This window comes from Sander lucioperca, chromosome 14 (assembly GCF_008315115.2).
Source record: "Sander lucioperca isolate FBNREF2018 chromosome 14, SLUC_FBN_1.2, whole genome shotgun sequence".
Taxonomy (NCBI): Eukaryota; Metazoa; Chordata; class Actinopteri; order Perciformes; family Percidae; genus Sander; species Sander lucioperca.
Window position 1 is genome coordinate 28,721,142 of NC_050186.1, and position 16,128 is coordinate 28,737,269.

The 16,128-nt window shown below is 39.7% G+C and overlaps 1 protein-coding gene across 4 annotated transcripts in view; it reads right to left on the reverse strand.

Moving 5' to 3' along the window:
• LOC116034708 (WD repeat-containing protein 7) overlaps positions 1–16,128 on the reverse strand; it is a 169,372-nt gene that overhangs the window by 72,625 nt on the left and 80,619 nt on the right. For all 4 annotated transcript variants that reach the window (XR_004101187.2, XM_031277389.2, XM_031277390.2 and 1 more), the window contains one exon: positions 8,880–8,993. Coding sequence is in view for 3 of the 4 variants with exons in the window: in XM_031277389.2 (XP_031133249.1) it covers positions 8,880–8,993 (114 nt within the window). In the remaining variant the exon portion in view is untranslated. The remainder of the gene's footprint in view (positions 1–8,879; positions 8,994–16,128) is intronic.

Below are 16,128 nucleotides of genomic sequence, written 5' to 3' on the forward strand. Positions count from 1 at the left end.
AAAGAGGTTCAATTCTTGTTAAGAAGGCTTCAGGGCGTCCAAGGAAGTCCAGCAAGCGCCAGGATCGTCTCCTAAAGAGGATTCAGCTGCGGGATCGGAGTGCCACCAGTGCAGAGCTTGCTCAGGAATGGCAGCAGGCAGGTGTGAGCGCATCTGCACGCACAGTGAGGGGAAGACTTTTGGATGATGGCCTGGTGTCAAGAAGGGCAGCAAAGAAGCCACTTCTCTCCAAAAAAAACATCAGGGACAGATTGATCTTCTGCAGAAAGTATGGTGAATGGACTGCTGAGGACTGGGGCAAAGTCATATTCTCCGATGAAGCCTATTTCCGATTGTTTGGGGCATCTGGAAAAAGGCTTGTCCGGAGAAGAAAAGGTGAGCGCTACCATCAGTCCTGTGTCATACCAACAGTAAAGCATCCTGAGACCATTCATGTGTGGGGTTGCTTCTCATCCAAGGGAGTGGGCTCACTTACAATTTTGCCCAAAAACACAGCCATGAATAAAGAATGGTACCAAAACACCCTCCAACAGCAACTTCTTCCAACAATCCAACAACAGTTTGGTGAAGAACAATGCATTTTCCAGCACGATGGAGCACCGTGCCATAAGGCAAAAGTGATAACTAAGTGGCTCGAGGACCAAAACGTTGAAATTTTGGGTCCATGGCCTGGAAACTCCCCAGATCTTAATCCCATTGAGAACTTGTGGTCAATCCTCAAGAGGCGGGTGGACAAACAAAAACCCACTAATTCTGACAAACTCCAAGAAGTGATTATGAAAGAATGGGTTGCTATCAGTCAGGATTTGGCCCAGAAGTTGATTGAGAGCATGCCCAGTCGAATTGCAGAGGTCCTGAAAAAGAAGGGCCAACACTGCAAATACTGACTCTTTGCATAAATGTCATGTAATTGTCAATAAAAGCCTTTGAAACGTATAAAGTGCTTGTAATTATATTTCAGTACGTCACAGAAACAACTGAAAAAAAGATCTAAAAGTAGTTTAGCAGCAAACTTTGTGAAAACTAATATTTGTGTCATTCTCAAAACTTTTGGCCACGACTGTACACACTTATCCCATGACTTTAACCACAACCTGCACAACACTGTGGATTTACAGCACTCTGTTCAAATGCTAACACACTGCTGTCAAAACTGTGAACCACACATTCAAAACAGAATAGATTTCAGTCTGGTGCCTATCAAACACTGCTGATTGGAATTTTAGCTGAAAGCCTAAGCAGGTGTCTTGTTTTAGACTAGTTAGTGAACATATATGGTATTTATACAGAGAAAGCTCAGAAAGCCTTTTTTGTATACAAACACCAAATAAGAATGAAACAATTATACACTGTACCATTTGAGAGAAACAGGTAAAATAGCAAAGATACCATTATGTCCAGGTCAGATGTCTGACGTTATGTACACAGCTATAAAAAAAAAAGTGAAAAACACTATCTTTACAATAGTAAAACTGCCTTCTTACTGTTTTTCAGAAGGTAATGGAGGTGAAAGCAATGGAAACACCACATTCATTTGTATTTAGAGATGTTGCAAACATCCAACGTGATGAAGAAAACTTGCTGCATGATGCTGGAGAGAGGCAGGATTAGTCACACTACTCTTTGTTACTGTTACGTATGTACCTTTAGTTTTTTTTCAGTAATTCCATAAATTACTAGAGACAAAATACTAAATTGAAAAAAACTGCTGATTTTCATTCCTTCTTGTTTACCTTACGTAAAAATTTGTATAATATACAATCTATATCTTTTCCTTAAATAAACTATTGAGTAGTGTCAAGTCACTCAAATTTTTCAAACTGTAAAGATGAGAAAGTTGGTAATTTCTGTATTGGTGTTTCATGCTAGTGTTTTTACTCTCAGTGTGTTCTGAGTGACAGTGTGTGTTATCTCAGTGAGGCTTGTGAATAGTGTTTGGCTGCACTGAGCCTGTTTTGCGACGTGTGTTAAGAGTTGTGTTGCTTGGAATGAGTTTTGCAGCTGATGTGAACTGTTTAGCTCAGGTGACTGTTGGTAGTGCAGACTGTAGATAGAGTTTTGAACATGTGGCATCAGTTGTGCCCAGTGTCGTTTAGCAATCGAAAAAAACTGTATTTCTATAGTTTATAGCTGACTTGACCAGCTGACTTCTCTATTGGCTGTTGAAACAAGTGACGTCCCTTATGTTCTAAAACCAGCCTCTGCGACTTGAACAGCTGGGTTGCAGCGAAACAATCAGCTGGCTTGAGTCGAGCTGAGACGGGCCGGTTCAGACCGCTGCAACTTTTCCCTGCAACGTTCCAAAACGGTTTCGTCTTGTCATGAATCTTTGGTCTGAACTGGGCTTTACACTATAAATGATATGTATGATATAATTTTCTGTTAGGAATCTGTAATCTAATTGTGAGAATACTGTATATGAATACAGCTTCATGAGAATTGATGGGATCAAGAGAGAGTAATATCCAACTGCACATCGACAAACTAAATATAGAGTTAGTAATTACCAGTGTTGTAATGTAACGGAGTACAAATACTTTGTTACTGTACTTAAGTAGAAATTTCACGTATCTGTACTTTACTTCGCTATTTAAATTTATGTCAACTTTCACTTTTACTCCACTACATTTCCTAGATAAAATGTATACTTTTACTCCGTTATATTTCCACTAAGCATCTTCATTACTCGTTACTAAAAAAAAATAAAATTAGAAGAAATGTGTGCGATTGCAATAAGGGAGGTTTGGCGAATCACTGCTCCTAGATTGCATTACGCACGTTCCGCACGCCGCGTGCTCTATTTCAGTGCTTGTTTGTTGCTAAAGGAGGAGGAGGACACACAACTGAAACCGCCATGGAAGCACGAGCACTTACTGGAGGACCTCCCGTTATCGTAGACGACCACCCCGACGATAGTGGTGAACTCGGTGAACAGGGTAGTGGTGAAGATAACGTCATACCCCCGTGGCCGTATTTGCAAGAAAAGTTTCTGTACATTGGAATGAAAGATTCTTCCTACCGGATGATTAAGAAGATATGGGAACCCTGAATATGCTTTATGCTTTACTATAAGAAAGCCACAATAGAGTTTACAATAAAAGTTCTAACCGCTTGCTTTTTAAAAAAAAAAAAACTTTTTACTTTTACTTCAAATACTTAAGTACATTAAATATCAGAAAATTACTTTTGATACTTAAGTACAGTATATATCAGATAATTTAAGACTTTTATATTCTAAAAGGTAACTTTCACTTCTACCAAAGTCTTTTTCTAGTACGATACTTTTACTCAAGTATTGCTTTCTAGTACTTTATACAACACTGGTAATTACCAGTTGGCTGTTTAAAAAGGTTGTCATGTACAGTAAATCCACGGTTAGACACAACAATACTTTCATGTTTGAAAAGTGAAGCCAATGCGGAAGTGCCTTAAACCTGCATTCTATCTCATTTCCAGCAGGGGCTGGTTCCACTGGCTCCAAAAAGAAGTCAGCTTCTATAGAAGTCTATGAGAAAATGACCCTAATTCTCACTTAATTTATTACCTCAATAAACATTTTCATAATAAGTTCATGGCTTCAATCCCTAATTACGAGTCGTCTTCAATACAGCATGATGTTGATTTTGTAAATTATGGTCCCATTTATAGACATGGCAACATGCAGACCTTTCAATCATGATAGAGGCTTAGCAACGCTTATCCATGGCCCCGTTTTTGGGTGTTGCCCATGTTTTTGTCTTAAACTTTGACACTCCCTTTTTTACTTCATCAAAGTTAATTGGAACACTTTGGTTGCTTAGAAATGTCTTGTTGAGTGTTTTGCCAACCAACCAAGCTAGCTAGCTAGCGCTAGCTGTTAACTTAAGAGAAAGTCTGACAATTTTTAACCAAGAATGGTTGACACAAGTACAGGGGGACAAGGGAAAAGAAAATAGTAGGCCAACACAAACACGGACTGAAAAGGAATACAAACCAGGCGCTAAATGGAAGGGGGACATAATTTAATGTAGGCTACTGACGTACAACCACAATCGGCGCATTGTAAAGTTATTTTATGAATAAAATAGACATATTACATACCTGAGGGCCAAATCAGGGTTGGTTTTAAATCATTTACAATCCCGTAATTGTCTCCAACTGTTGAAAGCCCGACCGTCGTCTGTTACTTTCCCTTTTAGCTTTTAGTTTCTTTTTTTCTGAAGAAACATTTTGTGACTTTGTGGGAAAAATCGGACCCAGACAAAAGCATTAATAAAAACTATATAAAAATAGCGTTCTTTTCACTGTTAGTCTCGTTTGCTGTTACTGGTCATTTGTGATCATAAGATGAAAAATTACACAGTTTCAGAAACATTAAAAAGTTACATAGTAACTTTTTTTTTAACTGTTTATTTTTAATTTTTGGAGCTACATATAGTAACTTTAATATTCATTTCAACCCGTTTTAGTTTGTTCACTGTGCATCATTAGTGTATTTCATGTATTCACTGTATGCATTACTCACTACACTTTGTTTGTGTAGACATGAACATGTCATACCAATAGGGATTTAAATTGAAGTATGTGTGTGTGTTTTGTGTGTGTGTGTGTGTGTGTGTGTGTGTGTGTGTGTGTGAGTGAGTGAGTGAGTGAGTGAGTGAGTGAGTGAGTGAGTGAGTGAGTGAGTGAGTGAGTGAGTGAGTGAGTGAGAGAGAGAGAGAGAGAGAGAGAGAGAGAGAGAGAGAGAGAGAGAGAGAGGAGGAGGAGGGTGCTATGGATTCTAATGACATCCCTTGACACTGCTAGGGACATAATTACAGCACACACATAGGTTTGGACATGTGTGTGTGTGTGTGTGTGTGTGTGTGTGTGTGTGTGTTCTGTACTGGGAGGTTTTGCAGCTGTGGCACCAAGCAACATTTGTTGTCACCTGCACATCCTGAACTCTGTGTGTGTGTGTGTGTGTGTGTGTGTTCTGTACTGGGAGGTTTTGCAGCTGTGGCACCAAGCAACATTTGTTGTCACCTGCACATCCTGAACTCTGTGTGTGTGTGTGTGTGTGTGTGTGTGTGTGTGTGTGTGTGTGTGTGTGTGTGTGTGTGTGTGTGTGTGAGAGAGAGAGAGAGAGAGACAGCGGAGACAGTAGACTGAGGTGATGAGTCTATCTCTGTGGTAACAGCCTGCAGCCAAGTGATTCTGTGGCTGTCGACATCTCTGTCCTTTTTCCTTTGTCTCCTTTTCATCTCCTCCTCTTTTGTTTCCTCTCCTCTTCCCCTTTTCTCTTCTCCTTTCCTTCCTTATAATAATATATTAATTATTATAAAAATAAAAATCATAATATAATTTTACTTAATAGTAAACACTGAGGCAGGTATCAATGAGATAAAATTGTGATTACATGGGTGCATAATTTTCTGTTAATCCCTGAAACTCAGGTAGGCAATCTGAATCCAATGCCGGAATGGCGGTCTCCTCCACTACCAAAAAAAAAAAAAAAATACTATATGGAGTGGTAATTACTGAACGTGAAAACATGAATTGGCTATTACATAAATAAATGCTGAAAATCAAAACTTGGGGTTTGATTTCATTAAAAACAACTATATCTTTAAAAGGCAAACCTTTAAAGGCAGGGTTGGTAATGTTGAAAAGTTAGCAAGACTTGAGAGTAGCATCTCCTCTGTGCTCCGTCTAACCCCTCGCCCTGGCCTCAGGGCTCCACCTAGCTGCAGCCTTTTTCAGCTTCAGTCTTTCTTTTCTTTGCCTTTTTAGCAGGGTGGGCAGTTGCAAGTAACCGGGGTAGTGGCAATAGCAGTGTTACAGATACAGATGACGGATCTTTTTTTCAGAGCCCATAAATTATTTATTGCTGTCCGGGTGTAGAGACCATTTCAAACAATATATAAAAAAGTGTGTATTGGAAATAGTTACCACCTGCCTTTAAGTGTGCAGCTGTTTCCCTGGTACCAGAAACAGTACATCCTCATTAATTTTTTTTTAATGGTTTTACCAAAAGAGGAGTTCACAAACTCGCCAGAGGAAGGAAAGAAGAAAGAAAGGAATGATGAAAGAGAAAGACAGTGAAACCAAGAGCGATAGATGAAAAGTTTTAAAACTCCATGTGTATTGTCCTCCACAGCAGAGAAGATTCCGGCTCTGCTCTGTGTTTGAGGTAGCTGCTAACAGATTTAATACTGCAGAGACTGAGCAAAAAAACACTGCTGTCAATAGGAGAAAAATGAGCTGTGAGAAATGATAAATTGTCAGACACATCTGTGGTATTGACTGGTCTGAGAGAAGGATAGAGGGAGGATGAAGAGATGGTAAGACAGTGTTAGAGCCATTTCTGCAGTGTTTTTTAGAATAGAAATTTTCCTTTGGACATGAGTTAATTCTGTTTTATGTTTCTGTGATTTCTGAATCCATTATAGTTAATGAGATGATGATCAGCTGCTGTACAATAGGAGACGAATGGTTCATGAGAACAGCCCGGGCTCACCTATCTATCTCTGTCTTTCACAATTAAACTTTCAGGGAAATGTGACAAAAGATAAATGGACTGGAAAAGAGAGAGAGCGTGTGTGTGTGTGCGTGTGTGTGTGTGTGTGTGTGTGTTTTCTACCTGGACTGCAGGTGTCAGTCATTTCCTAGGGAGAAATATTCCTCACCATATCGTGTGTGTGTGTATGTGTGTGTGTGTGTGTGTGTGTGTGTGTGTGTGTGTGTGTGTGTGAACACTAAACGGCTTTTAACACCATGCAGGTCACAGTACAGTGGCATTACACATGGGCTGTGTGGCACTGATTAGAAAACACACACATTATGAGTAACTAACATTCAGAGTCACCAGAGCAAAACTCCTAAATTCAGGGACACATAAATGATAAATGACCTTTTAAGGTTTCTTATATCAAACCACATGAGGCTCCACAGGTCACTGGGGAAAACGATCCTTTCATTTTACTACCTTTACTAATTTTACCGGCGAGCCTGAGTGGTCAAAGCACCGGCTGTAAAGTGGTGGAACGATTTTATTTCCTATACATTTTTATTTTGTTATTTTAAAGCTTTTACTGTGAAGTGGCAAAATCAGGAAAAGTTGGGTCTTCATCAGCAGTAACTTAACACAACTCCTATAAGAGAACATAATGTTTGTAGAAGCTACAAACGTACTAAGAACTGAACACACAGCAGAGACTTTTAAATACGTCTTTTTCTCCTGCACAGGTCCCGGCGTATGTCAGTAGACATTCTACACACAGACCAACTGCAGCGCTTTTTCACTAGTTATCGCATCTATCTAATAAAGCGGGATGCCTCTCTGTGTGTGTGTGTGTGTGTGTGTGTGTGTGTGTGTGTGTGTGTGTGTCTGTCTGTCTTTGAAATATCTCATAAACTGTTCAATCCATCCAATCTACTTCACACTTTCCTGGGTACCCAATAAACTTGGGGTTTGGATTTTGGAGCATTTGGACAGCATTGGATATTATTAAAAACTGTGAATAAAACTAAACGGCCGAACAATAAACTGCTGACGCAGCACGCAACAGCCTGTTGACACACTCTGGACAGCAGCGGGTGTGGGGGAGGTTTACCAGCTTGGGCTGCGGTTCATTTTTTGCTTCTTCTAACGTAACATGATTGCTGGATATACCAAGCAAACGTTTCTTCACTTTCCTGGAGCACAAGCAGGTAGCTGACAGGACCATTGCAACTTTCTGAGGAAAACAGAAGTGATGGTTTTTGGTGGCACCACTGGGAACCCCCCTGTTGATTTGGGTTCCTTGGCCCAAAACATCAATCCAACCATCACTAACCTAGGGGTGAAAATGGATCCTGATCTTAAGCTTGAGGGTCAGATTAGGGAAGTTGTAAAATCAAGCTTTTTCCAAATAAGGCAGCTGGCCAAAATAAAGCCAATTCTTCCAAGGGATCTCTTTGAGACAGGTATCCATGCCTTTGTCACCACTAGGCTGGATTACTGTAATGCCTTGTATGTGGGGATCAGTGTCTCTGTACTCGGTCCGTTTCTGGTGGTTGATGAACGCAGATGTACTGATTAGCTCTCATAACTGGCCGGATGGGTAGCGCACTGCATTGAGTCCATGAGGCAACTGTCTGATTATTCCATATTTTAATTGTGATATTTTGTGATTAAATTCTAAATCTGCCATGTTCTCGGGCAGGTAAATGTAGCAGTACAATGTCTTCCTCTGATGTAGAAGTACACTGTAGGTACAATGGTTCTGGAGAAAGCTACACGCAGCAATACCACAGGCCAAGCAATCGGCCCGTTCCAAACAGGCACATTTTGTACGGGCACTGCACTAGTGTTTCTAATGTATGATTTATGTGAGAGTAACAACTGACATTTATACACACACACACACACACTATATGCAAACGGAATTGATGTACGTGTTTATTTGCACATACAGCGGGGAAGTGAGATCCAATCACAGGTGGTCACTCAAGACGCATTTGGAGACAGCCAGGTGGGAACACGCGGACTTAGAGCTGAGCGGATCACTCAGATCGGATTTTAATACCAAGTGAAATGGGACTGAGCTTCACAAGCATCTACAAAGGACCTACATCAATTACCACAGAGAAATGGCTGTCTTGCTCATCTTTGCTCATTCAAATAACAGCATAAAGTTGTAGAACTTTAGCATTCATTTTGCTGTGGAAAGGGTATCAAAAAAGACTTACCTATCAAGAACAAATCAACTGATTAGAAATCACACTGTTACAGCATGTTTCACAATGCAAACCGTGTGCGACGCCGCAGCCAGGTGTGTTTATGTCAGCGAACTCAGGCTATATCTTTCCAGAGTTTTAATTATTTTAACCATTTAACCATTTTTAGTTCATGTTATATTATACGTTGTATTTCATACCTGCTGTGATGTCATCATCCGTGACGTCCATTTCTTCCTCAGGAACCTTTGTTTCTATTGGCTGAGCCTCTGGAGGAGGTGGAGCTGGAGGGGAGGGCTCAGTGCTCGACCCAGCTGAAGAATGAGAAAGACAAACATTTTAGTAAATATTAAATATCATCCTGCACTGTCACATGAAACAGACGGACAACAGCAATGTGTGTGTGTGTGTGTGTGTGTGTGTGTGTGTGTGTGTGTGTGTGTGTGTGTGTGTGTGTGTGTGTAAAGCGGCGTTATTCCTTAAAGGAGTTTCCTACTTGTATCACACATTTTAGTTTTAAAAAACATCTGAAAAATACTTTTAAAAATAATTCCTGGTCCTTTGGCCCGGTGGGGAGTCAATTTAGGCGAAATACACTGGCTGAAACCCTGGATACAGGCATGACAGGATGTTGTCAGGCCCCAGTCAATAACGTGAATGAATTCATGAATAAACACTGTTTATAGGAAACACAGCACAAATCTCTTAATCTAAAATATTTCGTTACACGTGCGTGCATACACACGTTATTTGTTAGAAGACTCACCAGCATGCGCACATGCGCATGTGTGTTGATGAAAAAAACAAAGAGCAGACTAGCAAACATGCGTGCAGTGAGCTTTTTTAAGTAACACTACCACACAAGGACACAAGGTATTTCGATGACTCTTCTCACACCCTATAGTGTGTGTCCACGCGTGTGTGCGCATATGTGCGTGCCTATGTGTGTGTGTTGAAAGTAAGCTCATCACACCAGGTTTCTGTGTTGATCCTTTTTATTAGGCAAACTATCCTGCTTAAGTAGCTAATAAAGGTTTATTGGGCCTCCTTATCTAGAGAATTAATGGACACACACACACACACACACACACACACACACACACACACACACACACATTATATTTAGTGTTTTCATTTAGCCCTTATCTCTCCGTTGCCAATTAAGAGTGGCTTTTCATTAGCCGCTGGTTTAATGAATGAAGCGGCAAAAGGTAACAGAGCCTTCGCTAGGCTAATCTCTGCAAAAACAATCTAATTATTGAAATACACAACGCATACACACACACCTCCCCTGTGCAAGAAAACAATGGCCAAAAAAAGGGCTGACCCCCCCCCAAACAATAATCATACAAACAACAAGAGTTCATGAGGATACCCTGAGCGTACCACAAAAACACTGTCATTACACTGTGTGTAATTACATTGATAAATCCTGGTTAACATTGTGCATCATGTTCCAATTAACCTGCATCACACACTGCTGACACCTTAACATAATGACTCTGTACAGCTATATATCGCACACGCACACACACACACACACACACACACACACACACGGCCAATACACAGCCTGGTTGTTAATTATCTATCTCTAACGTTGAAGTGATACAAACTTAATTGAACTTAATTAAAACATCACTGATGCTTCGCTGTGATTGGACGAAAAGTCTGACTGATGTGTCTACATAAACAGAGCTCTCTGTCAGATAAATTTCAGTTTTCATGCTGACGTGAAGCACATCGGTGTTTAGTGCCAAAGCAAATCATCACCAGTAAAGATACATGTGATAAATTATATTTCCTGATTGGCTGGAAGAAGCATGAGATGGGATGTGTTCATTTAAACAAACCACAATCTTTCTTAAACCAAAGTGTTTCAGTAGCCTAAACCTAACCACATGCAGGACGTGACTGCCATCCGACAAGAATGTTGACATTAGCCCAGATTATGGTACATGACAAAATTATAAACATTTTCTTTCTACAATATCTGTGCATGGCAACTAGGACATGCCTAAAGTTAGGGGGAAAATATGGTCACTGCAAATAAAGTATGGTTAAGGTTAGGGGTGGTAAAAAAAAAAAAATCTTATGTATCGTGATTTTTTTTTAGATGGTTTTTAAAATCCATTTTTTTCCCCTAGAATTGATATGTTTTAGTTTATTTTTTTTTTACCAATGATTCACCTACATATTTTCTTTTGTATATGGTACACTGATCATGAAGTGCAAAATAGTCCAATATTCTGCACATAGCTGATAGATTACTTTGTATGGATGAAATTATGACATTGTAATAACTTTCCAGAGTTATGAAATTGTGTCTCATAATAAAACTATGTGCAGATTTGGCTAAATCTGGTCTATATGTGTTGTATAAGGTGGTTCATCTTTCTTACACACGCACACGCACACGCACACACACACAATAACTCAACTGTCCTAGGTGAGGGAATGAGAAGGAGAGCGATCCAGGAGCTGAGGGAGGTGGAGGAGGGGTGGATGACAGGGGGGAGGAGTAGGCGTTCTGCCTTGCTCCAAGGTCAAGCTTGTCATGTCAGCCAAGACACATAGCTCCCAGCATGCCTTGTTAACCTCCAGGATCCTGTCCTACTCTCTTCTGTCGGTTGCTCTCTCTCTCCTCCTCTGTTTAAAACATGTACTGCCTGTGCTTTACTCTTTTTCAGCTTTTATTCCTTTTTCACGTGGATCATTTGTTTCTTTTCTTTATTTTTTATTAGGTCCCTTTCCTTTTTAGCATTTGTATTGTTATTCATTTTTAATTATCTTGGGAAAACCTTTCACCATTTACACACATATTTCAGATATGTATCCTATATAAATGTTTCTATTTGTTTAAAAACAGCAGGAAGACCTCCAACCTATCATGTTTCTATATATATTAAATTTTCATTATGTTTATTTTTCTTATTATTATTCTGTTTTATATATCTAACGAAAACTAATTAATAGGCGATATATATATATATATATATATATATATATATATATATATATATATATATATATATATATATATTATACACACACTATATAGAAGACAAATATAGAAGAATATAAGGCCACTTAATTTCACCTCCATCCACCCAGCTAAAAAAAAGCTGAAAGAAGGAAAAAAGGGAAATGGAGGGGGGATAGGGAAAGAAAGATGAAAAGTATGGAGGGTTAAAGATGGGATAGCAAAACAGTAAATAAAAAGAAAACGAACAAACTGGAGAATAAAAACTAGGGGAGAAAAGAAAGAAGGAAAATAAATGGAGGAGGAGAGGTGATGAGACAGATGCTAAAAAGAAATGGTTGGGAGGAGGAGATGAGAGAATGACAAGAAAAGCGAAGGAGAGGAGAGGAGGAGGAGGCAGATCTTTAACAACAGCAGGTTCATGGGTTAAAAAAAAGAGACTGTGCGATGGAAGCAGATAGTAAACTAAAGACAGACGAGAGAGAGAGAGAGAGAGAGAGAGAGAGAGAGAGAGAGAGAGGAAATGGTGACTGCTGCTCAGTGATCAAAGAGCCAGCTTTAAACACACAGTTTGACCCTTAAAACTGTGTGTGTTCATGCGTGTGTGAGGGTGAACAATACTGGGGACTTTGTTTAATCAAGTGTGTGTGTGTGTGTGTGTGTGTGTGTGTGTGTGTGTGTGTGAATATGAGGGTGTGAAGTGTGTGTGTAGAGCCCCTCTCTATCCATCCAGCCCCCCCAGGTTGACTCTTTTTCCCTGCACAGCCTTGCAGGCTCTCTCCCAGGCCCCCACTACCCCCGTTCTCCCCCCTGCAGCCCTGGAAGTCTTCCACCCAAAAGATTAAATCTCAACTCTCATGTTTTATTGTTCGTTAGTATTTCTGTGCAGCATGTCCAGACTGAGAGGTAAGTTTTGAACTGCTTTCAGTCGTCAGTGTCCTTACTCCAGCTCCCTATTTAACACAGAGACATTAGAGTGATATTGATGTTCTCATCTCACTCTCAGAAAGGAAGCTAATAAGAATATTTCCCCAAATGCTAAACTGCTCCTTTAAGGTGAAAATCAGCTAATTAAACAGAGCAGTGATGATAAAGAGGGTGTATACAGTTAATGTCTTTCCCTCTGAGTGCAGGTTAACAACTCCAGCTCGCCCTGTTTCCTTTGTGTTAAAGCCTTTTAAATGCTTCCAGGAGAACTGAAAGGTCATGGTCACTCCACTGCTTTGATATTGAGTGTGTGTGTGTGTGTGTGTGTGTGTGTGTGTGTGTGTGTGTATTGTCTGGTCTGGTCTGCAACAGTGGGACTCAGTGACATTTCCTCTCACTAAAAGCTAATGGATAAATACAGGTGTCTTCCTTCAAACACCCACCACTGGTGCTGGAGAGGATGAGCTGAGAGAGAGAGAGACAGAGAGAGAGAGCGAGAGAGCGAGAGAGAGAGAGAGAGAGAGAGAGCGAGAGAGCGAGAGAGAGAGAGAGAGAGAGAGAGAGAGACTATTTGATGACAGTGTCAACAGAGTGAACTAGGTCCAATTAGTCCACTTATGTTACACTGATCATGGCATGTGAAGGACAACAGAGCAAATATGTGAGAGGTATGCAGTATATTATGACAATTATGTTTAATTCACACTGAAAACTAAAAGCTACAAAAGATTTTAATATTATTATTTGCATTTTGTGAGATTTCTCATCTGAAACAAGTTCCACCCTCATTTGATCTCCGCTAATATTTTCATCTCTCTCCTTCTTCCTCCGGCTGTCTGATGCTGGTTTCTCTTTTACCATGCTGTCTACTGTATGAGCGCACACTGAATTTACTGCTGCACAGCTCTGCAGCCTCAACACACATTGTAACTCACTCCTTTCTGTGCACACTGAGAAGAGAGACACAGAGGAAATTCTCACAAACAGCTTGCAAACTAAGAAAAATATATACATTCAAGGTCTATTTGAAAAGCTTTGCTGTTGTAGGACTCAGAAAATGTGTACACATTTAGACCACTAGTGCAGTGCCAGTTCAAAACCGGGCCGAATGCTTGGCCTCCTGTATTGCTGCTTGCAACTTTCTCCAGAACCATTGTACGTCGAAATTACTTGCAGAAGGCCCTGAAAGCACTTAATATGAGGAGGTTGGGGGCTTAGCCCGGACCCATTTAAATAAACTGAATGCAATGCATAACGGTGATTGCCCAGCTTGTTGATAGCCAGTGTATGTTCATTTTAGCTGCCCAGTTTGTAGATGTTAGTTAGATGGCACCAAAATTTGGCCTAATCATAAGAGGCCCTGGCCTTTGGCAACCCAAAGGCCAGGGTTTTGTTTCCAGATTTGTGTGGTGGCTTATGATGTGGGGATCTGGGGGTCCTCCCCCATACAATTTTGAGCATTAAACGCCTTCATTTCCTGCATTATGGGGAATTTTTATGCACCTATTTCTACATCAATTTTACTGAAAATATCTTTATGTAAAGGGAAACATAGATTACAGTCCAAATATAAAAACATAATGGAATATATTGCAGTAAGGCTCTTAGGCATTCTGTATTGCTTTCAACTATTTATTCTCCTGTAGATCGTTTTTTCTAATTATATCTGAGTCAGCACACATGTAGCCTATAGGCATCATTTACTCTTCCCTCCTCTTTAGCGTCTTTTGTTGGGGATGTAACCTCCTTAAATGTGCATATGACAATTATTCACCTCAATGATACATCAATTCATTTTAATGAATTAATAAACCCCTGGACTGTTTGAGCAAGATTTCTGCTCATGGTCAAAACTTTGTGCACATTCAAAATATATCCCATCTGTGTACTCTGAGATTTGGAGGAGTCGTGATATTTGGTGAAAAATAAAGTTATAATAGGCTATTACAAGAATAAAGTCACAATATTTCAGAAAATAATCTACCTGCACCATAGTCTGCTGTGCATTACATGATTGCTGATATGGTAGATCTCAGACCTTCTGACAGACACAGAGCCCCGTTTGGGTCTCTGGTCTCTGAATGAGAGAAAGTTCAGGGAAGTGGCTGTACGCTGCTCTACATCGGAGGTGGAAAACCGAAACTACGGCAGAAATACACAGAGCACAAACCCTGCACATGCCTACAGCAGAGCGCACCAATGCTTTAGAGCTCCGTATGAGTCTGAACCATAGACTGAAAACGTCACAGGAACTGCAAACTAAATAATTAGTATTGCTCTCCTAAACTTTGTGTTGATGGCATCAATGTATTAGACTGATTTGGCTACGATTCCTCCGAAAATTACACCTTTCACAGCTATCCTCACTTAGAGACGGTTTCTAGGTGATAGCAACAAACGTAGCTGCCTGTTCTAATTGCCTCGGAAAAATAAACTTGACAAAGTTACAGTTCTACCATGAGTTCTACAAAAAAATTAAGAACTGCGAGTGCCTTGGAAAATACTTGTTTTCTATATGCATGTGGCATTTTCATTATATTAAACTTGTTTTTGTAAAAACATAGAAATAAAAAAAAATAAGAGAGAGAGAGAGAGCGAGAGATCCGGGGCTATTCAAAAAAATTCGGGGCTGTAGCCGGGGACGCCCAGGCCTTAACGATGCCTCTGATGCAACTTAACTGTATACTACTGACTTACTTTGTACTTCTATTTCATTGGAAAACATTGTACTACTACATTTACCTGAGAAATGTTACTGGTTACGTTGTAGATTCAGATTTTAATCACAAAATATCACAATTAAAATATGATGCATTATTATTATTCATTAAACTATCCAGCATTAATATAAAGTTGAAAGCTTCACATTGAACAAAAGTTAAGTAAATTTAAGTACATTGTGCTGATAATTCCTCTCTTTTCACTTTAAGTAACCATTTGAATGCAGGACTTGTATTATGCAGCCATAAGCAGTTACCATATGGTGTATTGTGTATGGTTTTTTTTATTTAAAAAATTATAGAACAAAACCGGTTACATACATACAGTTGCACTTCAAAACATAAGCATATGCGTCAGACGCTTTCAGTGCGTTTGGGCCTTAACAATTCGTGAATATCAGAAGGCAATTGTTTTGCAGGCTTAACAGTGGCTTAAAAACTGCAATGCATTGAAAACAAACTTTCTATTACTCATTGGATTCTCACAATTTTTCAATGTTATCCACATGGAACAATCAACTTCTCGTATAAATGGGGCTAAGGAAGACGACCTGAATCAATGGAATCTGGCTGCTGTGAAGTTGAAGGCTCTGGTATAGTCCTTATAATGTAAATGAACTAGTTGTTTTAGTTTCTACTAATTTCCATCATGACCCTGTAGGTCCTGGTGTGGGAGGGGTTTTATTTTTTGTATCATTATTATTATTTTTAAATTGGATTGTGATGTAATCTCGGTCTGATAAGTTTTCTGTTTTTGTATTCCCACTTGTGTATTTTATTTGTAAATGTTGCAATGTGCAATTTCTAAAATAAAAACAT